The following is a 22,934-nucleotide window of genomic DNA, read 5'->3' on the forward strand; positions in this document are numbered from 1 at the left end:
CAGACACTTAAAAGTTTATTGATTAATTAAAATGTTGGACCAAATCTAAGATGATGAAGTTTGCCATCACAAGGATAAGGGCAAGTTTTACATGTAGGTTAAAAAGCAACTTCAGAACCATAATGGGAGAGTCTCAGCTAGGCAAAGATTCTTGTTTTTAAAAAGAACACAAGAAGATCTGAGGGTTTTATTGAATTGCAAGCTCAGTGTGAGTTAACTCTGACATAGGAGCCAAAAAACCTAATGACTTCTCAAGCTTTGGTAATAGAAGTGCAATATCCAACTTATGGGAGGCAACAATCATACTGTATCCTGCTCTTGTCATTACCACATCCAAAGATTGAGTTCATGTCTGAATGTCAAATTTTATTTAAAATGTCAATGAGCCTGAATATATCCAAATTAGAATGATGAATTTGGTCAGAAAGCTAGATATGGCAGCACAGGAATGTTTGGAAGAATTGACAGTGCTCAGTCCAGAGAAGACTTTTGGCCAAAGGGGAGAGAATTTCCGGTTTCAAGTATTGGAAGGACTGTGATAGAAGAAGAAATAGATTTATTTTGCTTGGTCTCAGGGGTATAGGTAGGAGCAAGGATAATTGTGACCAAGATAGATTTCAGCTCAGTATAATAAGAAACTTCCTAATAATTCGGATTGGCCCAATGCAGAATGGGAATTCTTCATCCCTGGGAAGCTTTCAAGTAGAGGTTGGATGACCATTGTGGGACCAGGGTGTGATTTAGGGTTAGGAAGCAGATATTCACATCTAACTTGAACTAGGTGGTATCTGAAGTCCAACTCCAGGCCTCTTCCTTCTCCAGTCCATCTGTCTCCCAGATACCAAGTGAATCTCTCAGAAGCTTTCAACTACCTCAAAGATGTTAGTGAGTCCCATGACCAGTATGGTAAATCCCTTTTCCTTAGCCTGATATTTAAGGCCAGCCTTAATTCCTACTATTCTCTAGCAAAAAATCCCTTCTCTAGAGGGAGTCTAGTCTAATTACCATCCTTCCTGGCACCACATTCATTTGCATTTACTTCCTCATAGAGTACCCTCAGCAAGAAATGTATTCTTCACTCCTCTCAACTCCCCATTCCCAACCTATGCCTTTTCATGTCGTCCCCATTTTCAAGGCCCCCTAACATGTTTTGGTCTACAATTTACCTTTCTCCCTCTCCTAACTATTCATGGCAGTTGTTTCTTTAGTAGAATCCTTGTCTAGTCTGAGACCTTTTTTCTTTTCTTACTACTTCCTTCTGTTTCTTAGTCAGGAAGACACTGTATGACCTTGAGCACAAATCACTTAGTTTCGAGAAGGAGGGAGGGAATAGTCTAAGGTGATGGATGGACTTTTCTTAACTGCCTATGTTAAAGATGGAATATTTTTTATTGCCATTGTTAATGACATGCTTTACATATGTTAGTGACTTGGTTTGGTTTGGAACAATGGATTTGGAAACCTAAAAGAAGAGTTCATTTATCTTACTCAACACCTGTTGACTTCAAGTATTAGGATTGACAGCTAGTATGCAAAGATTAGAGAATTTACTTTTCTGTATGAGTGAAATTCTGTTCTCCTTCACTTGTATGGGCTCTCAATTGTGTGATTTTTTTTTTCCCCCCACAGAACCTTGACAGGCACCAAGATAAGCAGTATACCCAATAACTTGTGCCAGGATCGAAAGAAGCTTAAGACTCTGTAAGTTGGAGTCTTTTACTCTTACACCTGTTGTCACACTGCACATTTGAAAGGAGACTAAGAATTTGGATTATCTTTTAGTGTTTCCTGGAAGGGTAGTTTTAAGGCATGCACTCTTCTTTGATTGGTTCTTCCAAAGGAAGTAGGCATAGGGGTGGGGAAGCCCATTTGGAAGCTAATGTGAAAATAACTTGTGTTTGGCTTTTGGAATGTGTAGGAATTTTGTTTGGGGAACTGATTTCAAATGAACAGATCTTGGGAGGGTTTACGGTGCTTTATCCCTATATAAGTCAACAAGGTACCATGAAAGCCTAGAGAGCTAATGAGATCCTGGACCACATTAAGAGAGGCAGAGTGTCCACTATCCATAGAGGTACTAAAATATGGTGCCCAGAGCAAGACAGGAGAAACTAATCTGATTAGGGAAGAGTACAACCACCCTTGTTCTGGAACCATACCTCTATCAGTGAAGCCCAATATCCCATTAGAGAGGCAACATGGCATAATAGCTAGAGTCAGCTTGGAAGTTAGGACAGCTTCTGTCCAAGTCCCAACCCAGCCATGTCCTGGGAGACTTTGGGCAAAATATTAATTTCACTGTTTCCTAAGCATCTCTGGATGACTATAAGTTGCAAAAAGTTGTGCATCTGCAGAGTGGGAGTTCCTCATCTGGAGAGTCCCATATTATTGATATCCCAAGTTCACACACACACACACACACACACACACACACACACACACACACACACACAACTATTTGGAGCCACTTTGCTACTGCTGACTTGTATAGAGCTGGCAGTCCTGATGAACTCTACCCTGTCCAGTCCAAATACCACATTGTCCTAAGCACCACATTTTTGAAAGTTACTCAACAAGCATTTATTCAGTGCTTCCTCTTTGTCACACACTGTGCCAGGGATGGAGGAGACAAATTATGCATTACTGGGTACACACAAGATCTCTCCAGAGTAGATAGAAAGCCATCTGAGATGGAATGTGAGCAAGCTGGAGAGCATCCAGACAAGGGGAACCAGCCTGGTGAGAACCTGCCTTAGGATGACTAGGTGAAGGAACTAGAGACTTTTAGACTAGATGAGAGAAGACCCATTGGGAATGTGACAGCTCTTTGTGGGTATTGGAAGGGCTTTCATGTGGCAAAAAAGATTAGACTTGTTCTAATTGGTCCCAGAAAGCAGCACTAAGAACAGTGACTGGGAACTACAGGGGAGCATGTTCTGGTTTGATGTAATCAAAAGCTTTTATCAGTCCTGAGTCAGGGCTGTCTTGAAGTGATCTGAGCTGCCCTACATGAAGGGTCTTCAGAGCAAACCACTGTGACCCACTTCATGGAGGTATACCTATTTGAGGTCCCTCCTAAGGCTGAAAGACTGAGCTCCTCTGAGCTGTGTGGCTGTTCCATCTCTTCCCTCCTGAGCCCACCCTCTTCCTGCCCACTTACCTGTATTGTGTTGCCAAACTAAACAGAACTTCCTTTTGGGACGTCTTTTTTGGCACCAGGATGGTTTAAAGGTTTGGGCTGCAGAGATAGTCAGCAAAAATAGAAGCCAGATGTCACTGAGTAAATCTGTGTCAGTGACACTGGGCTTAGATAAGATACTCTTATCTCCTGACGATGCTTTTTCACTGATTCCTCCACTTCCCTCCCCAAAGCATGCACACACACACACCTGGAATTCCATCCTCTTCATCTCTCCTGGCTTCCCTGGCTTCCTCCAAGCCCCAGCTAGAACCCTGCCTTCTACAAAGAAGCCTCTCCCTTAATTCCAGCACTTTCCCTCTGTTTGGCTTCAGTTTATCCTTCTGTATCTTGTTTGCACATGGTTGTTTCCATGTGTTCTTTCCCATGAGGCTGTGAGCTCCCTGAAAGCAGTGGCTGGAATATTTTTGGCCTTTCTTTGTAATGTTAGCACTTAACACAATGCCTGGCACCTAAGAGTTGCTTAATAAATGTAACTGACTGATCATATGGCTTAAGAAGCAGTCACATGTGTAAGTGGTGTGATATTTATTTTATGTACTTGACAGTGTGCTGGGACAGATTATAGTGGGAAATGTTGATATTCGACTGTGTTCTGAAAATGACAATTTAAATCCTTGAAGTTTTTTCCATGTTTAAAAAATTTTGTACCATGTTCAATACATGCATACTTGAAGGTACATATGATGCAAGTTTTAACTATTTTGATATTTGCTAATACATGGCTGTATAACACATTTAAAGCATATGTGCCTGTAGAAATACAGATAGTTGGGATTTTCACTTTAGAAGCTCCCTGCAAATGTTGAGAGGTAAAAAATGTTAAACCTCTTGTGAGTCTCTAATATCTCAAGCCTTGGAAACATACTTTTTTTCCTTGTGCAGCAGGGGATGTTTAGGAGCCTTTCTAGGAGGTTTTTGACTGCTTTCTGTAACTGAGACTCTAAGGTCATCGTCTTTTTTCTCTGTCTTCAGGGACTTGTCCTACAACAATATACAAGAACTTCCTAGTTTCCATGGTTGCAGTGCTTTGGAGGAAATGTAAGTTAGTGTCTGCCTTTATTCCTTATAATTGTGATGACTTGTATGTAGTTCTAAACTGAGTTGGTGTTTACAGTATACTTTTTCTCAATGGCGTGAAGTGGTTCCAAATATAATTTCCTTTCTTTTCACTTAGTAGGAGTTTCATAAATGCTTGTGGAGTTCAGTTGAAGCAGAAGTGGTTGAGTCATCTCCATTCATTTATAATTTTGTATCCAAATAGCATTTTAGGGATTCACAGATCACTCCCCACACCCCAACCCTTTAAGGAGGAGTCAGAGATGACATACAACTCAGTTATCCTGGTGACCAAGGTTGTATCGAGTGATAGAACTGGTGCCCGCAGTCAGACCCTCTGCCTCTGAAGTCCAGGTTTCTCTTTCCTGTATCACCAGAAGTTTAAATTCAAATCCAGAGCACAGAAAAAGGAGCCCCCTGATCTTTGTGTATCAGTGATGTTATGTTTGGAGCTCAGCTTTCCCCTGTTGTTTTTGTCACAGAAAAGTGAGATCTGCATGATTTAGGAAACTTGATCTAATTCTTGAAATGAAGGTGGTAATTTTCTATTCCCTGTAGTAGTGTAGATAAATAGAGACTAAGCTTGGAATCAGGGCAGACCAATTTCAACTTCTTTTTTTGACTCTTATTAGCCGTGTGACCCTGGGCAAATTTCCTCATCTGTAAAATGGGAATAGTACCTGCCTTCTGGGTCTGTGGTGAGAATCTATTAAAAATAAGATAAAGTTCTTTGTACACCTTTAAAGTGCTATATAAATGCTAGCTATCATCATTATTACCATGTAGTTACTACTTATTACCTGTGGTACCTGGAGCAGTGCAGTAAAGGTCTGTGGGTCTTGTTTTCCTCATCTGTAAAATGGGCAGATTAGACCAATAAGTACTAAGATTCCTTCCACCTCTGAATCTGAGCTGCTAAATTTATAATCCTACATATGTCTTAATTTCCAAGACTTTGTAAAATGGCACATGCCAGTTATATAGTATGGAGACCGAATAAGTAATGCCGTATTCCTCTTCAATGTAGATATGTGCATTGGTTTAGAATAAGGGGATTAGTAGAATTGATGGGTATCCAGTCTCTTCATTCTGTAAGTGACAAGACAAGAGCTCTAGAGAGGGGAAGTTCATTGACTTAGCTAACTTAGACAGAGCTAGTTTAATGAAATGGTGCCATCTTAGAGTCCAGGGGTAATGAGGATCATGGTCTGAAAGTTTTTCTATTGTGCTGTGAAAAGACTGTCATTACATCTCAGAATTATCAAGTCAGTAGTTTTACATGCTAATGTTTTTGAAACTTACTAAATTTAACCTTAAAAATGAAAATAAATTATGTTGTTTCCCCCATATTTCAGTTCATTACAACATAATCAGATCCATGAAATTAAAGAGAGCACCTTCCAAGGACTTACTTCCCTGCGAATCCTGTAAGTTTCATATTCTTATTGAAGCCAGTCTTTATGAGTCAGTGAACTTATACACTAATTAAGAGGAATTTACATTGTCAGATGAATGCTATTTATAGAGATCACATTCCATTCTATGTATATATTTTAGCTCAGCTAAGAATTATGGGACTTTAGAAATAATTGACTTGGTTTCTAGCATTGCCTATTAAATATAACGAAAGTATATTTTTTGCAACTTAGCTTCTCTTGTGGTCAAATACTTTCAACAATTGTATAACTTTATTAGCTTGTATGAATTCAGCAAAGTGTAGCTTTAAAAACATTCTTGGTTAGGAGGGCTTCTGTATAAACAATCCCCAAAGTTTTACTGGAGAGTAATTTGTGCTGTTTAAATCACTAAAAGTAAGTTAATGTGATGTATGGTTTGACAAATGGAATCTGAAACTTTTGCTGTCATGAACAAAGCCATGCAGAAGTTTGTCACTCAAATAAACATTTTAGAACCAAGGTAATCCTCTCCTCCCCTCCTCCTAATATATAGTATTCTCTCTTGCCTTGCCACGTCTTTGCACAGGCTGCCTGTGGTGCCTCATATTACCCTTCCCATCGTTTCTTTACAGTCACCCACTTTGTTCAAGTTCAAATTTATAGACCACCTCCTATGGGAATTCATTATTATTTTTAAAAAATCATTCTGGTTGTGATTCTCTCAGTTCTTCAAATCACATTGAATTTACTGACATATGTCATTTTCAAATCCTCCAGCAGAATATAATATAACATATTAATATAATATAAAAATGCACAAAGACAATCGTCATCCTCGGTTACCGAGAGACTACTACTACTACTACTACTGCTACTACTACTACTATAAATATAAGCTTCCTGAGAGTAGAGAATCATGTTAATTTTGCCTTTGTATCCCTGCAGCCTTAATACTCATGTTACAGAATTGAATAGAAACTAAATCAGTGAGAGGTCTATCATGAAATATAAAATGGGTGTGTCTCAGAAAAGTCATATAAGAAGCAAACTTAGTGTTTCCAATCTTACTGCAAGTAATATATGTTTCTACAAGAACTATTTTACAGACAGTAGTCCTGCTAGGTCTGAACCTATGATGGGTCAGCTTGTTGATCCGGGCAGAAAAACAAGGAAAAGTCCTGATTCCCAGCTGCCATTGCCTTCAATGCACTCTTGTTCCTTCATATTATAGGATCCAGAATGAGGGAATTTTCCTATTTCCCAGTGGGTGAAATATGGAAAGATCTCTGTTGTCATTAGGGTGGTTAAAAATTCTACCAAGTCCAACTTTTTAGCCATTATTGATCAAGTTAATTCTGTGACTTATGAATACCATAACATCCAAATTCTATATGTTGCATTTCCATGTTTTCTATGTAAAAGTATGAACCTGTTAGTGATATGACTTATTTCCTGCTTAGAAAAAGTGTATCTGAATTCTTCCTGGAATGCTATTGTTTACACATCTATCAATATAGATATATTGATTGTTTGTCCACTCTCAAGGTTTTATCACTGACCTTTGAGCAAGTAAATAATATAATACCTATTAATATTCTCAGCCTTGTTATGAGCCAGACTTTTCCTCACCTAGGTAATAGTACCAAAGGTTATATCATTTATATTTTTGAACCAGTCCCAGCATGATAAGGTTCAGAATATTCCCAGCTGCTCCAAACAGGCCAACTAAAGTCTGTATTGCTTAAACATTTCTGAGAGAGGAACTGGACAAAGGGAGTGTTCACTAGAATGTTGGAAAATGCTTAAAAAGGACAGAGAATTTTCCTTCTTATCAGGGATGTTATATGACTTGTGGGATCTAAAGCAGGAGAAGGGACTGACACTTGAAGGGCTTATATGAGAAGATTAACATATTCTTCTAATAATTGCAGAGATCTGAGTAGAAACCTGATCCAAGAAGTTCACAATGGAGCATTCATTAAGCTTGGGTCAATCACTAACCTGTAAGTAGGCAATTTTATACAGTCATCATATACTGTAATACATTCAAGTACTGTGACTCGGGTGTCCCCAAGCACTGAGGTCTTGTCAAAATATTTCCCCTTTTTCCTTGCTCTCCTTTGTACTTGATATGCCTTCCAACTGAGCAAGCTGCTTCGGTGCTGATTTTGTCAACACTACAATAATGGTTTTTGAGAAAGCAATTGGCTTGGTAGATGTTTATTTGTTGAAGACTTGGGTCTTATGATTTCAGCCACTAGTATTTTATTTTATATTGAAAATATTTGTAGAATTTCTTTATGTGATTAACATTATAGTACATTCATCTAAGATTTGATGGGTTTGGTTTTTGTTTGTTTGTTTTTTATAGAGATATCAGTTTCAATGAACTGACTTCATTTCCAACAGAAGGACTGAATGGGTTAAACCAGCTAAAACTTACAGGCAACTTTCACCTGAAAGAAGCATTATCAGCAAAGGACTTTGTGAATCTCAGGTATTTTCCCTCCTTCATCTCCACCCCCATTTTTCTTCATTAAAAAATATAGGATCAACAAGGACACATGTAAAACCCAGTGGAATTATGGGTCAGCTATAGGAAGGATGAAGGGAGGGAATGGAGGAAAAGAATATAATTCTTGTAACCAAGGAATAATGTTCTAAATTGACTAATTAAATACAATTTTCAAAAAGAAAGAAAGGAAGGAAGGAAGGAAGGAAGGAAGGAAGGAAGGAAGGAAGGAAGGAAGGAAGGAAGGAAGGAAGGAAGGAAGGAAGGAAGGAAGGAAGGAAGGAAGGAAGGAAGGAAGGAGGGAGGGAGGGAGGGAGGGAGGGAGGGAGGGAGGGAGGGAGGGAAGGAAGAAACATAGGATCAAAACCCCTCCAAAAAACATAGGATCATAGATACAGAGATATGGAAAGATCTTTTTAGGCTTTCAAAGCCAACTGTCATTTTACACATGAGGAAACTGAGACAGAGGGTTTAAGTGACTTTTCCAAGCTCCTACAGCTAGAAAGTAACTGAAGCAGATTTTAATTGGGGCCTTTTTGACTCCGTATCCCATGCTCTGGACAGAAAAAATGCTCTTGCTATAAAGTAGCATCCATGTTAAAAGAAAAAATGAAATCCAGCCTTTCTTCTGAATATTTCTGGAAGCTTAACTTTTCTCTCATTCCCCTTATTGGTGCCCAGAGAAATTATTTGTCCCCTTTTTCCAATGTGAAGTCTCTTAAGGTGAGAAAGTGGAAGTCATGATGGTGATGGCCATCCACAGAGTGGGTTCCTTTGGTTTGTACTCTGACATGCAGCAGGATTATTTGTTAATCAGACTCCCCTGCAGTGTAAGGGGAGAATTATACAAGAATCCTAAAGATGCATCCAGTATCTCAGTGTAGACAAATGCAATGCGTGAAGATTCAAACTCGTATCAGAGAAGCAGGAGTTGAGTGGATCGTTTCCAAATGACTTTTGATAAGAGCCGTAGAATTGTAGATATAACAGTGGCCAGCATTTAGGTAGTGCTTACAGGTTTGCAGAGGGCTTTACCAACATGACCTGAGTTTATCTTCACACAAACCCTAGAAAGCGAAGGCCCAGAAAGTGACTCTCCTGAAGTCCCCTACATGAAGTTGGAGGTGGAAGCCCTGGGGCCAAGGCTAGGATAGCCACCTGGATGCTCTGACTCCTGGAACCAGGGTTGAAAGTTAGAAGGGATCTAAGAGGTCCTCAGATGGAGAGAAAGCTTTACTCGCCCAGATCCAGAGACGGCTCTGAGTCTTCTAAAGCCTTCCCCTTGGGCCTCGATCGATGCCTCTCTGAATCCAGTCCTTATCCTGCTGTGCCACAAGCTCCTTTAACATGCTTTAAATGTGATTTTATTGACAAACTTTGGTTTATACTCAATTTTTCTGGAGCATCCTTCATGTAAAGCTGAGTACACCTCTTTTTCCTGATGCCATTTATTGTGGTTCAGAGCTCTGTGATTTATTGGTGTGTGTAATGAGTCACAGAGCCTTGGGCCTTGTGCTGGGAATACAAAGACAAGCCCAAAAGAAAGACAATTCCTGCCTTGAAGGAATTTCCCTTCCCATTTTAATGAGGGAAGACATTTCTCAAAATGAAGCTGAGAGGTGGAGATTGGGAGGAGGAGAGGAGAAGGTATCCATAAGCTTGGGGAGGAGACATTCAGAGAGTCAAAAGATGGTATGGATAGAGAACCAGGCCTAGAGACAGGAGATCCTGGGTTCAAAATATATGGCCCTAGCCAAGTCACTTAACTCCCACTGCCTAGCCCTTATGCTCTTCTGCCTTGGACCCAACATATAGTATTGATTCTAGGATGGATTTAATGTAATAATATTATTTAATTAATTAATATAATTTAATTTAAAAAACTAAGACAGAAGGTAAGAATTTAAAAAATAATAATAATAATAATACTAAATGAGTGAGGAGAGGAATGAAGGAATGTGTGTCAGAATAGAAGTCCTGGGAGGAGCTTGCTCATCAGAGGAGGAAGCTGTAGGGGGGATCTTCTAGTGCAGCGTCCCATCCCCCCCAACCGTTAGGGTTCAAGTCATATGATATGAGGGAAAGTATGACTGCATGCCCCCCCCACACCCCCCTACACACAGCCCTCTCCAGAAGCGGCTTAGTACCTGTTTCAGAAGCTCTTGTTTCATTTCGGTCCAGGTCTTTATCTGTGCCATACGCTTACCAGTGCTGTGCATTTTGGGGTTGCGATTCATACACAAACCCCAATGCAGATGATGCAGGCCCCGCTGACCACAGCGTCTCATCCAACCAGGAAAAAGGCAAGTGCTTTCTAAAACTGCAGGAAAAGCCTTTCTTCTATTTCTGTCATTAACAAGTGAAAGATAACTTTTCATTTGTGTTTTTTATCCTCATATGTGGATGAATGCCAACAAGGGCAGGAAGGGGGCATCCTAAAGGAGAGGCTGATTTAATATGCTTTCTCATTGAAGAAAACTCCAGCTGTATGTCATGCAGGAACCAATGTTTTGATCAAAATTTGATTGTACTTTATATTCTGTTATAGCTGATCCAGCAGATCTCACAGGCAGGACTGAGAAAGAAGAACACAGCCAGACAATTATCCACTGTACTCCTGCAACAGGTAGGGTCCTGGATGTTGCTGGTTGCTGTTTTTATTTCAGATTTCTGGGTTTGCCTCCCTGAAGCCTTCCAGGGGTTCCGAAATAAGGTTCCCACCCTCTAGTAGATGGGAGGAAGACTGCATAGTTAATACAAAGTGTCCCAAGAACTTATTAAGCATTTAGGAACATCTCTGGCTGTTTGTTTATTTTTTTAAAAAATAAATGTTTTGGGGGCAGCTGGGTAGCTCAGTGTGTTGAGAGCTAGGCCTAGAGACGGGAGGTCCTAGGTTCAAATCTGACCTCAGACACTTCCCAGTTGTGTGACCCTGGGCAAGTCACTTGACCCCCATTGCCTAGCCCTTACCACTCTTCTGCCTTGGAGCCAATACACAGTATTGACTCCAAGACGGAAGGCAAGGGTTTAAAAATAAATAAATAAATAAATAAATAAATGTTTTGAAGCAGCTAGGTAACACTGGATAAAATACCAGGCCTGGAGTTCGGAGGACCTGGGTTCAAATTTAGCCTCAGATATTTCCTAGCAGTGTGACCCTGGGCAAGTCATTTAACCACAATTTCCTAGTCCATACTATTCTTCTTCCTTGGTATCAATTCTAAGACAGAAGGTAAGGGTTTTTAAAAACTCACTGTTAATCAGTATATCAGAGAGAGAAGAAAGTGTTTCTTAAAACAAAACCCTTTAAAACAAAAATATTTTAACATCCTAGAATCTTGAAGTTCTAAATCAGTCAAACAACAAGCATTTTATTAAAGGCTTTCTATCTGCCAGGCCTTGTGTTAAGCACTTTATAGTTATCTCATTGGATAGTCTTAATGACTCTGAGACAGAGGTATTATTATTATCCCTGTTTTTTCAATTGAGGAAAATGAGGTAGATAGAGATTAAATTATTTGCCTGGTGTCTGACAGCTAGTAACTTTTTAAGGCCAGATTTGAACCCAAGTCCTCCTGACTCTTAAGCTTAGTGCTCTACCCACTGAGTCACCTGATTGTCAATTAGTTTAAAATTGCTTTAAGACTTTTGAAACACCTTGTTTGATAGCTCATATTTCTCTTGACATTTTTATGACTTACTATCACCTTCATAACCACCTAGTAAAAACAGGAAGGCAGGAAATACTATTTTTCTTATTTTATAAAATGAAGAAATTGGGGCATAAATAAGAATTCCTCATCTAGTAAGTGGTACAGTTGGGGTTTAAACCCTGTTTTCAGTCAATCAAAAGCATTTATTAATTTACCTCTGATGTACAAATGCAAGGTAGTAGAGGCAAATATGTGGGATGGAATAATCCCTGCCCTCAAGGAACTTGCCTTCTGATGGAGACAAAGGCCACTCCATGACCAGGATTCTGGCCTTCTCTTTTAGAATGGGAGATCCTTGAGTACAAGAGAGGGTGCCTTTCTTTTATTATTCCCAACAGTGCATGATGCACATTAGCCCTTAATAAATGCTTGTGGATCCCTTAGATTCTGAGATGACATGGTTGCTGAATTATAAGAATTTACAATTTGCTCATCTTTGTAACAAAACAAAAATACTTTCCCTCTACTGATTTATTGATATGAGAGAGAGAGAGAGAGAGAGAGAGAGAGAGAGAGAGAGAGAGAGAGAGAGAGAGAGAGAGAGAGAAACAGAGAGAGAGAGAGAGAAACAGAGAGAGAGAGAGAGAAACAGAGAGAGAGAGAGAGAGAAACACACAGAGAGAGAGAGAGAAACAGAGAGAGAGAGAAACAGAGAGAGAGAGAGAAACAGAGAGAGAAACAGAGAGAAACAGAGAAACAGAGAGAAACAGAGAAACAGAGAGAGAGAAACAGAGAGAGAAAGAGAGAGAGAGAGAGAAACAGAGAGAGAGACAGAGAGAGAAACAGAGAGAGAGAGAGAGAAACAGAGAGAGAGAGAAACAGAGAGAGAGAGAGAGAGAAACAGAGAGAGAGAGAGAAACAGAGAGAGAGAGAGAGAGAGAAACAGAGAGAGAGAGAGAGAAACAGAGAGAGAGAGAAACAGAGAGAGAGAGAGAGAGAGAGAGAAACAGAGAGAGAGAGAGAAACAGAGAGAGAAACAGAGAGAGAGAGAAACAGAGAGAGAGAGAGAGAGAGAGAGAGAGAGAGAGAGAGAGAGAGAGAGAGAGAGAGAGAGAGAGGAGACTGATTCCTGGAGAGGAAAAGCCATTAGTGAAAAATGATTTGAATTTTTACTTTAAAAGTAAAAATGAAATAAAATGTATCTATTAGAATTTGTTTGATCTACACGGAGAATCAAAACCACTAACTTTTAGGTGGGGTTTTCTTTCTGAGTCACTGGGACCTGGGGCAGGTAAGAGAGAAAAACATCCTCCATGACAGGATGAAAGGCTGGGCTCACAATTGAACCCTGGGTCACACGTTAAGGTTTCTGGAAAAGGTGAGGAATGTCAGTCAATTCACTCACTGACAGAGCATGGATGCACCAGCCCCCAATCAGCAGGAGTTGGACGTTTTTGCTGTTACCAGCTCTGTCTGATCTCCATCTTCTGAGCAATGCTCCTATATCTGGAGAGCTGGGCATTGACCCCACTTGTCCCCCCAGCCCAGAAAGGACCGTGATGCAGAGAGCCTCGATGGTTCCTGGTACCCTGGCCCGCATTCCAGCCGCTGCTGGTCAGTCGCCTGGCTGGGGTTTCCCTTGGCAGTTCCAGTCTGCTCCCTCTTAGAGGGTGGTCCGAGCTGCAGCTGCGAGGGCCCTTTTTTCTTTCCCTTTGGGGCTGTGACTTTATGGGGTGTGACATAAACAGAGGTTATTTCCAATTTCCTCAACTATAAAAAATGAAGTCAATAAAACTGACCCACTTCACTCGCCCTGAGTTCATGTCATCTTCCTAATGATACTTTCCTAGGTTCTCCAGCCCAGGTCTCGTCTGTCTTTGCACCTCTGGTAGCACCCTAGCCCTGGGCCCAACACCTAGTCAAGACTCCAAGAATATTTATTGAATGAAGGAGAATACAAAGTGTCCTACAAATTTTATGTAGCCTGTTTCACTCTGTGAATGATTCCTCGCCAAAGTCTACAAGAAACAGTCCATGGAGCTCTTAATGTTTACAGTCACCACAGGCTCGACGGGGTTATTTGTTGATCTGTGGAACAAATTTTCCTCATTTTAGCTGAAAATTTATTTTTCCTGTGTTGGTTGGGAACAAGGTTAGCGTTGAACGGTTCCAGTCCGGCCTTGGTCTTGGGCTATTTTTATGAAGAGAGCTTTGCAGAGTTGTAGGCTGGCGTGTTTGTAGAGCTTATCAGGCAGGCTTCAGCTCCCACGGAGAGATAACAAGTCAGCAAATGTCTCAGAGAGAACCGGAGGCCGGTTGCTGTCTCTCCTGCCACTCCGGGGTGGGCTTTCTCTTTGTGGTTACTTTATAAGTGACTCCAGCATGGCTTGTATTTGGTGGCTGGTGTGCCAGAACTGATGACTGGCGTTTGGACAAGTGTAATAATGCAAACGGAGGCAGAGCGGAGCGAGCGCATTCTTGCGTTCTGCAGATTCCTTGGGCAGCGCCACATTCTAGGCCGGGGAATTGGTCCATTTAGTCAGGAACGTCGCTACTCTGGGATCTTGGCCCAGTTATTTAACCATCCTAGGTCTCAGTTTCCTCACCTTGGTGGAGGGGATGATAACTGCCTCAGGAGGTTGTTAGGAGCCTCAAATGAGACGATGGAAGTGAAAGCCCTTGCCACCAAAAACACCCCAGAACAGAAGTAATGTCTTTCTTGCTTTTCCTTTTAAGTAAATAATAAATTTAATGAATATTTTCTTTATTTTTAACTTACCTTCTGTCTTAGAATTGATACTGAGTCGGGGCAACTATGTGGCTTAGTGGATGGAGAGCCAGACCTAGAGACCAGGAGGTCCTGGGCTCCAAGGTGGCCTCCAACACTTCCTAGCTGTGTGACCCTGGGAAAGTCACTTTATCCCAGTTACCTAGCCCATACTGCTCTTCTGCCTTCAAACCAATATACAGTATTGATCCTAAGATGGCAGGTAAGGGTTTAAAAAAAAGAATTGATACAAAGTATTGGTTTCAATGCAGAAGAATGGGAAGGGCTAGGCAAGTGCTCAGCTTGGAGTACTCCCAGGCCAGCATGGTTAAGCACAAGTCACACAGCTAGGAAGTGTCTGAGGCCAGATTGGAACCCAGGACCTCTTTTCTGGCTTTTCTTCCCTTCTTTGCCAGATTTTTTTGTTCTTCTCTTGTTTGTTTTGTGACAAGGAAATCATTTTAAAAGACTGATATATATTAATTTAAGGTCGCCAAGGAATTCAGCTATGTAATTCCTAAATGAAAACTCAAGTCAGCAGTCAACCTTTTATGGAGTTTAATTACAAACAGGAGGAAGAAAGGTATTAGAGATAGAGAGAGAGAGGGAGAGAGAAAGGGGAGAGAAGGGAATAGGGCTTAAATACCCCTTCTGTTTAGGCTGGGCCAAAAGGCCCAAGCCCTTAGATAGCTGAGGCAAAGAAAAGAGATCAGTCCCTATCACTCACATGACCAAAATGGAGAAACAGTCTCAGGGCCTCCACCTCCAGCTTCCTTCAGAGCAAGCTTCTCAGAGCACAACCTCTCAGAGCAAAACCTCTCCAACCAACCACCCCAGTCCTCAGACCCTGCTATCTTTAAGGAAAACATCCAAGTTCCCTCCCCTCAGTTCTCACATCTACCAATCACTGTCCATGTCTTCCCTGTGCCAATGGTGGCTCTAGCTTAACCCAGGACTGCCCAGAGGCCTGTGGCTTTGCACATGTCTGTTGAAGGTCATATTCTCAAATAATTAAATCTTGATCCTTTGCTGCAGCCCTTCCTAAATCCTGTTACCCTGAGTAGGGTGGAGATTGGAATAATTAAATTTTGATCTATGCTGCAGCCCTTTCCATTGTTCAGCAAAAGGTTTCTGTCCTAAAGTAATCTTAAGAAGGGAGGAGGAGGAACCTCCCTTGCCAATGGGGTTCACATTCCAATAGAGTTCCCACTATCAGTATGAAATTCCCTACAAGCATGAAACCTTCTAATGGTGAAATTTCCAACATTTATAAGTCTAAGAAATTTTAAGGTTTACAGTTTGTTTATTTTGCTACCTTATCCATATCTTCCTTTTCCTGCCCTCCCTACCACACCACCATTGGAAAAGAAAAAAGAAAAGAAAACGCTTTTAACAAATACATGTAATCAAAGGCATTCTCTGTATTGGGAAAAGTATATAACTAGTTGTGTGACCCTAGGCAAGTCACTTAACCGTAATTATCTAGCCCTTAACAGCCTTCTGTCTTAGATTTGATTCCGAGAGCGAGGATAAAGGTTTTAAAATACGTACGTGTGTGTGTGTGTGTGTGTGTGTGTGTGTGTGTGTGTGTGTGTGTGTGTGTGTGTGTTTCTCTCTCTGCCTCTGGAGTTCATTGTATCTCTGCCTGTAGCATGGTTCATCTGATCAGGCCTGGAATCTTAGTGGATTATTGCAATGGTCAGAGTTTGTACAGATTTCAAAGTAATATTATTATTATTATTATTGTATAAATTATAAATAAATTCTTGGCATGGTTCATTTCCCAATGCATCAGTCTACAGAAGTCCCCCCCAGGTTTCTCTCCCTTCTTAAGACACAGTAGTATTGCCTTATGCTAATGTGCCATAACTTGGTCACCCCCCCCCCCCCCAATCGATGGACACCTGCTTGGTTTCTTTGCTCTACTCCCCCCCCCCCAAAAAAAAAAGTTGCTTGTTTTTATACCTATGGAGCCTTGTGAAAACACTTGGAAGGACATCGGCGCGTCATAGAGAAGTATAATGAGACTAAAAGGTCGCTGGGGCCCATAGCAGTTCTTGGAAATAATACACGATGCTCACAGTAATTCTCTTGGGTGGCTTCCAGACGAAGTTGTCCTTAGAAACTGTCTTGCTCCTTTTAAAGTTACTTCATCAGAGCACGTGGGTTCTGGAAACAGAAAAAGCGCCCCTTTTTAGGACAGAGTGCCTCGGGCCAACCCTTTTGAAGGCTGACCTCTCTCCCCCCTTCTCCTTTTAGGTGCCTTTAAGCCCTGTGAGTATCTGCTGGGAAGCTGGATGATCCGTCTCACCGTGTGGTTCATTTTCTTGGTTGCCCTGTTTTTCAACCTGCTGGTCCTCGTCACGACGTTTGCGTCTCGTGCCCCGTGGCCTTCCTCCAAGCTCTTCATAGGCCTGATCTCCGTGTCTAACTTGCTCACGGGAGTCTATACCGGCATCTTAACGTTCCTGGACGCTGTCTCCTGGGGGAGATTTGCCGAATTCGGGATCTGGTGGGAGACCGGCAATGGGTGCAAAGTCGCCGGCTTCCTTGCGGTGTTTTCTTCAGAAAGTGCCATATTTTTATTGACACTGGCGGCGGTGGAACGAAGCTTGTCTGCCAGAGAGATGCTGAAGAACGGGAAGAGCAATCACCTGCGGCAGTTCCAGGCGGCGGCCGCGCTGGCGGTGCTCTGTGCTGCGGTGGCCGGGTGCCTGCCCCTCTTCCACAGGGGGCAGTATTCCGCCTCCCCCCTCTGCCTGCCCTTCCCCACCGGGGACTCGGCTTCCTTGGGCTTCACGGTCACCCTGGTGCTGCTCAACTCCTTAGCGTTTCTGCTCATGGCCATCATCTATACCAAACTCTACTGCAACCTGGAAAAGGAGGACCTCTCGGAGCACTCGCAGGCCAGCACCATCAAGCACATCGCTTGGCTCATATTCACCAACTGCATCTTCTTCTGCCCCGTCGCCTTCTTCTCGTTTGCCCCGCTGATCACCGCCATCTCCGTCAGCCCAGAGATCATGAAGTCCGTCACCCTGATCTTTTTCCCTTTGCCCGCTTGCCTGAACCCGGTGCTCTATGTTTTCTTCAACCCCCAGTTCAAGGAAGACTGGAAGCGACTGCGGCGACACGTCAGCCGGAAGAGCGGCTCCGTGGCCGTCTCCATCAGCAGCCAGGGCGGCTGCGTGGCGCAGGACTTCTACTATGACTGCAGCATGTATTCCCACTTGCAAGGCAACCTGACTGTGTGCGACTGCTGCGAGTCCTTCCTTCTCACCAAGCCAGTGTCGTGCAAACATTTAATGAAATCGCACAGCTGTCCCGCCCTGGCCGTGGCGCCCTGCCAGAGGCCGGATGGCTACTGGTCGGACTGCGGAACGCAGTCTGCTCACTCCGATTACGCGGACGAGGAAGACTCCTTCGTGTCGGACAGTTCAGACCAAGTGCAGGCCTGTGGGCGCGCCTGCTTCTACCAGAGCAGGGGATTCCCTCTGGTCCGCTACGCCTACAACATACCGAGAGTTAAAGACTGAAACTCACTGTGCATAAGTTATTCTTTTGTCACCCCGGCCCCCCTTTAAAAGTAAAAGCATGGTTTTCCTCCAGGGTACACACACTTTTCTGAATTTTCACTGGGGGAGCCCTTCTGACGTCCCTGTCTGGTGTCACTAAAAAGGAAGAGAACGTGGCGGGGTCGTGTCACAAGGTGCATTTTCAAAGAACAGAGCCCTAAATTGTCATCGGTGGAGATACCATTTCCGAGCGCTGTCCTTCCTTTTCTTTGGTTTTCTAACTTGAAAGTTTTTTTTTTTAAACATATCCTAATTATATTTAGTTTCATCTGATTTGCAAGAGACAAGTCCATCACCACTTCCCTGTTCAGCACAAGGTTAAAAACAGCTGTTAATATTAGAAAATTAGTTTAAAATGTGACTTCCTATGAGAAAAAAAAATCCTTGCTAATTTTGTATAGTGTTTTCAGCATTAATCTCAGGACACTGTAGTGCAGAGCCAATAAGGGAAGAGTCTCCCAGACAGAACTGTGAGGGGGGGTGTAGGCATCAAAACTTGGGTTTATGTTTCCCCCATTTGACTCAGCAGCATAAGACCTTGTGTAAAGAATAGATGAACCCCCAAATTTCCAAAGGCTATTAAATTAAAATATTAACAGCTGTTAGATGACAGTGGAATTTGCATGGTTATTTTCTTCTGTTTTACATGGTTTTAATGAATTTTTTTCTCCATATTCTGGGATTGTTCAAATCTTAGGACAAGAAGATTTTAAAGGACTAAAGAGCTTAGTAGAATTAATTGGTTAAATGAGTGAAATGGAATTTTTAAAAACCATATGTAAGATATTTCATAGATCCGTCTGTTTTTCTTAGACAACACTGTTATAACATCATGGGCCCTATAGATATTTTCTAATTTGCATGGTATGTGTTGATTTATACTGAAACAAAAGTAGGCTTTGGGGAATGATTAGATTTAATCGGAAGAAATAGACTAATTAAAACATTTAAACACATAGTTCTAGTATACTAGTTTCTCCCAATATCTAAGGTACTATCAGGAACCTGCATTAATTTTTTCTAGCATTCTTATAGTTCCCAAATGTGTGCCTAAATTATAAGCAGGGAATAGCTTAGATATTGGGAAGATCTAGTGAGGTAAGGTAAGTTGAAAGTAGCGTTGAGGTGTGAAAACCCTTTTGTCTTAGGTTAAAAATCTAACAAACAAGCTTCAGTTGGTGGGCCGGTAGTTCAAGTCTTTTTGTGAAGTCTCAAAACCAGTCACAGCTGTCCAATATGTGTTTTGAACAATAGGCTAAGTCTACTGATTTAGCCAACCCACTGCCATTACCAGTTATTCTGGAAATAATCAAAAAATTTTTAAGCTAGATTGCAGTTTTAAAGTTGAAACTGTACATACTGTGCATATAATGAATTTTTATCTTTGTATGTAAATTATTTGATAGAACATATGATGGGAAATGTGGCTTCAGTTCATTTTGTTAATTAAAGCAAGCTACCTCCTAAGCAATAGTGGCTGCCAGTAGCAGAATGTTAAATTGTGGTTTCTATCCTTTTTTTTTTTGCATTGTAAATACTCTTGGTTGTACATTGTCAGTGTAATAAAAAAAAACACAAAACCAGAATCTTTGTATATCAAAATCATGTAGTTTGTACAAAAAATATGGGAGGGATTTATTTGCAGGTTGCTGTCATTTTGTAAGGGCAACTATTCACGAGTTTTAAAAATTGCTGTTTGTATATTTACATATCTCCTAAATATTAAATATTACATTGGTAAAGAATGCATTGTTGAAATTGTTTTTGCATTTTTCAAAAGCTCAGTAGGCTGAAAATATTTTTCTCTTATGCTTTTTTTAAAAAGAAAAATGAAAACTGCAGACACCTCATTGCTTCAAAAGATTTGTTATTTCATCTGATCGGATATTTCCTCCACACCCAACAATGAAGCAGACATTCCTCACCTTTAGTAGATGGTCTCATTAGTTGATGTGACCAAAGAAATTTATCATCTGGAAGCCAATCTTCTGGTGACAAAACCCTCCAAACTTAGCTAGGCCAGTCCAAAGCAAATTGACACTCCATTGGTTCAAATCTCTAAAAAAAAACTTTAAACTTTTAAAATTTTAAACTTTAAAAATAATTTTTTTTTTAGAGAGACAGCTAGGTTGCACAGTAAATAAATAGCCTGTTAAACTTGGAAACATGAAAACCCAAGTTGGAATTGTGACCTCAGACCCTTACCAGCTAGGTGACAACAGGCACAAGGGATTAATGTTTCAACCCAAATTTTTTCATCTGTAAAATGGAATCAGCCTCTTCATAGGGTTCTTATGAGGATTAAATTAAATAAATGGGAAGTGCCTTAGACACCTTAAAATACTATAAAAATTCTAACCAAAACAACTCAAATTCACCTCTCTCTCATAACAAAGGAAAAACAGTTCTTCAAAAACAAGTAACGTGGTGGTGACTTGTCTGAAAATAGATCCAGGTCTTGATCAGTATGAATAGGGAATCTTCTGAAATAGTTGCCTTATTCAGTTTCTCAGTGTATATTTCCATTGGGATGGAGTCAACCATGTTTTACCTAATTATAACTTCATATTCTTAGAGGATTCATTATTTGTAGTAACTGGCACCCATACACACACATAATGGTTTGAATTGGTTGTTGGTTTGTTTTTACATTTTATCAATGTTTCTTTCTTATATCTCTCCCTTGTCACAAACCATTTCCAGGAAAAACAAATCAATACATTTACCACAGATAGCAATATAGCTATTTCACAGCTGTAATCTTCTACCTCTTTCCCAGAAAGAAAAAGGCTTATGTTTACCCATCAATCATCAGGCATCAAGTCTGGTTACTATATTAATGAGAGTTCAGATGTCTTTAAATATATTTTCTCTCTAATACTGTGTTTATTGCATAAGTTGTTTCCTTGGTTCTTTTTTTTTTTCTTCCTTCAGTACATATAAGTCTTCTAAGTTTCTCCGAATTCTTTGTAGTTATTTTTAATTATGGCACTTAATATTCCATTACATTTGTATGATACACATCATTCAGTCATTACCATTCAAAACTGTGCCAACTCTGGAGAGGGCTTGCAAGAGCTTGTGCTTGTGCTTGGCTGGCATAAATTTGAGAAGTAAGGGTCACCTTCTTGGCCCAGCATCAAAGCAGGTCTTTGGTGTGGGTGTGTTGTAGATGTACTTTCAGTCTGTTAAGGAATGCTTACAAATTTGGGTTTACTGTGCTGTACTCCTTTGGAGTTAGAAATGTTCTCAGAATGAGATCATTTTACTCCCAGGTTCTGATTTATGTATTTTTTTTTGTATTAAGATAATTTCCAATCAGAGCCAAAGCATTTCAGTGCCAATGCTTGAAAATTGGGTTTCCCAGTGTTTGAAAGTTGTGCCCCTGAGTGTTATTGTCCACAGTCCAATCTGTACCATACCACGTGCGACTCAACTCACTATAAAACAAATACTTATGTGCTACAGAGAGCAGGATTTTTTGGCATTAAAACAGGTATTTTTTTCTATAGCAGAGAAAATATGTAGCTATAGATAGGTTAGGACTTTAAAAGCTTAAGATCTCATCATTGTGAGTACTTTGCATGGGTACAGATTAAAAGCCTTCCACGCCAGATTAGAAAAAGTACTACTAAAATGTGCAGTTTGTTGAGTTTCTCTTCAGTATTGTGTCCAGCACATGTATCTGCCTAGCTGCTTTAGCCTTGGTTTTGACTCTTGTCTCCATCTAATCTAACTGCTTCTTTGTTTAATACATATATGCTAATGATTGTGTAATAGTTTGGGGGGTTTTGGATCCAGATTACATTTTTTTAACAAAAATCCAGGTAAAGTAACGTTTCAGTTATGCATTTATTAAGCGCTTTTTAGGTGCCAGGCACTGTTAAGTCAAAAAGTATTTATTAAGCCGTTACTATGATCCAGTCATTGGGCTAAGATCTGGAAAGACAAAGATAAAAACGCAGTCTCTGTCCTCAAAGAGCTCATATCTTTTTTTTTTTTTAATTAAGTTTTATTTCATTTTCAAACAAAGACCAGTCTTCTTTTCCTCCTTCATCTTTTCCTTCCCCTATTGAGAAAGCAAGAAAAACAATTCTTTTTACAGGCATATAGTGCAGTCAGGCAAAACTACATTTCTCATTGGCTCTGTCCAAGAAAAAAAAAGTCTTACTCTGGACTCCTCGTCCATCACTTTGTCAAAGGATTTCGCTATGAGGAATTGTGGTTGGTTGTTCCATTGATCAGTTCCTAAGTTTGATATCTGCATATAACACACACACACACGCACACACACACATATAGTTAAATATCTCCAAAGAGAGAAGTAGTGTGTTTATGTTGACTAGGAAGCCATGTGTGTGTGTATATATATATATAGTTTTAATCAGCAAGATCTGCCTTATCACTTCAAACCTCTATCCCCACCCCATTAAGAACAGAAGAAAAACAAAACTTGTTATGATATATACTAGAAGCATTCCCAGGTCTTGTCTAATTGAACATTCTCTATGAAGAGGGGACCAATCAGATACACAATGCACAATAATAAATGACCATAGTAACTAGGGTTTGATAACCCCAAATGCCCAAGCTTTGAGACAAGAACTTGCTCTCTGACAAAAAGTGCTGGGAAAAATAGAAAAAAGGATGGCAGAAACTAGGGGCAGACTAACAGTCATACCATATAGCAAAGTAAAGTCAACATGGGTACATGATTTAGACAAAGGGTGATATCACAAACAAATCAGGAATCCTGGAATAGTTTCTCTGTC

General features: G+C 40.7%; 1 protein-coding gene across 1 annotated transcript in view; it reads left to right on the plus strand.

Moving 5' to 3' along the window:
- The window catches only part of LGR4 (leucine rich repeat containing G protein-coupled receptor 4), a 121,054-nt gene extending 101,147 nt beyond the window's left edge, over positions 1–19,907 (plus strand). Inside the window, exons 11-18 of the mRNA XM_056801997.1 lie at positions 1,630–1,701; positions 4,175–4,240; positions 5,614–5,685; positions 7,587–7,658; positions 8,027–8,152; positions 10,349–10,470; positions 10,716–10,793; positions 16,847–19,907. Coding sequence (XP_056657975.1) covers positions 1,630–1,701; positions 4,175–4,240; positions 5,614–5,685; positions 7,587–7,658; positions 8,027–8,152; positions 10,349–10,470; positions 10,716–10,793; positions 16,847–18,123 — 1,885 coding nt within the window. The 3' untranslated portion in view covers positions 18,124–19,907. The remainder of the gene's footprint in view (positions 1–1,629; positions 1,702–4,174; positions 4,241–5,613; positions 5,686–7,586; positions 7,659–8,026; positions 8,153–10,348; positions 10,471–10,715; positions 10,794–16,846) is intronic.
- The last annotated feature ends 3,027 nt before the right edge of the window (positions 19,908–22,934 follow it).

Source organism: Monodelphis domestica, chromosome 6, assembly GCF_027887165.1.
Source record: "Monodelphis domestica isolate mMonDom1 chromosome 6, mMonDom1.pri, whole genome shotgun sequence".
Lineage (NCBI taxonomy): Eukaryota > Metazoa > Chordata > Mammalia > Didelphimorphia > Didelphidae > Monodelphis > Monodelphis domestica.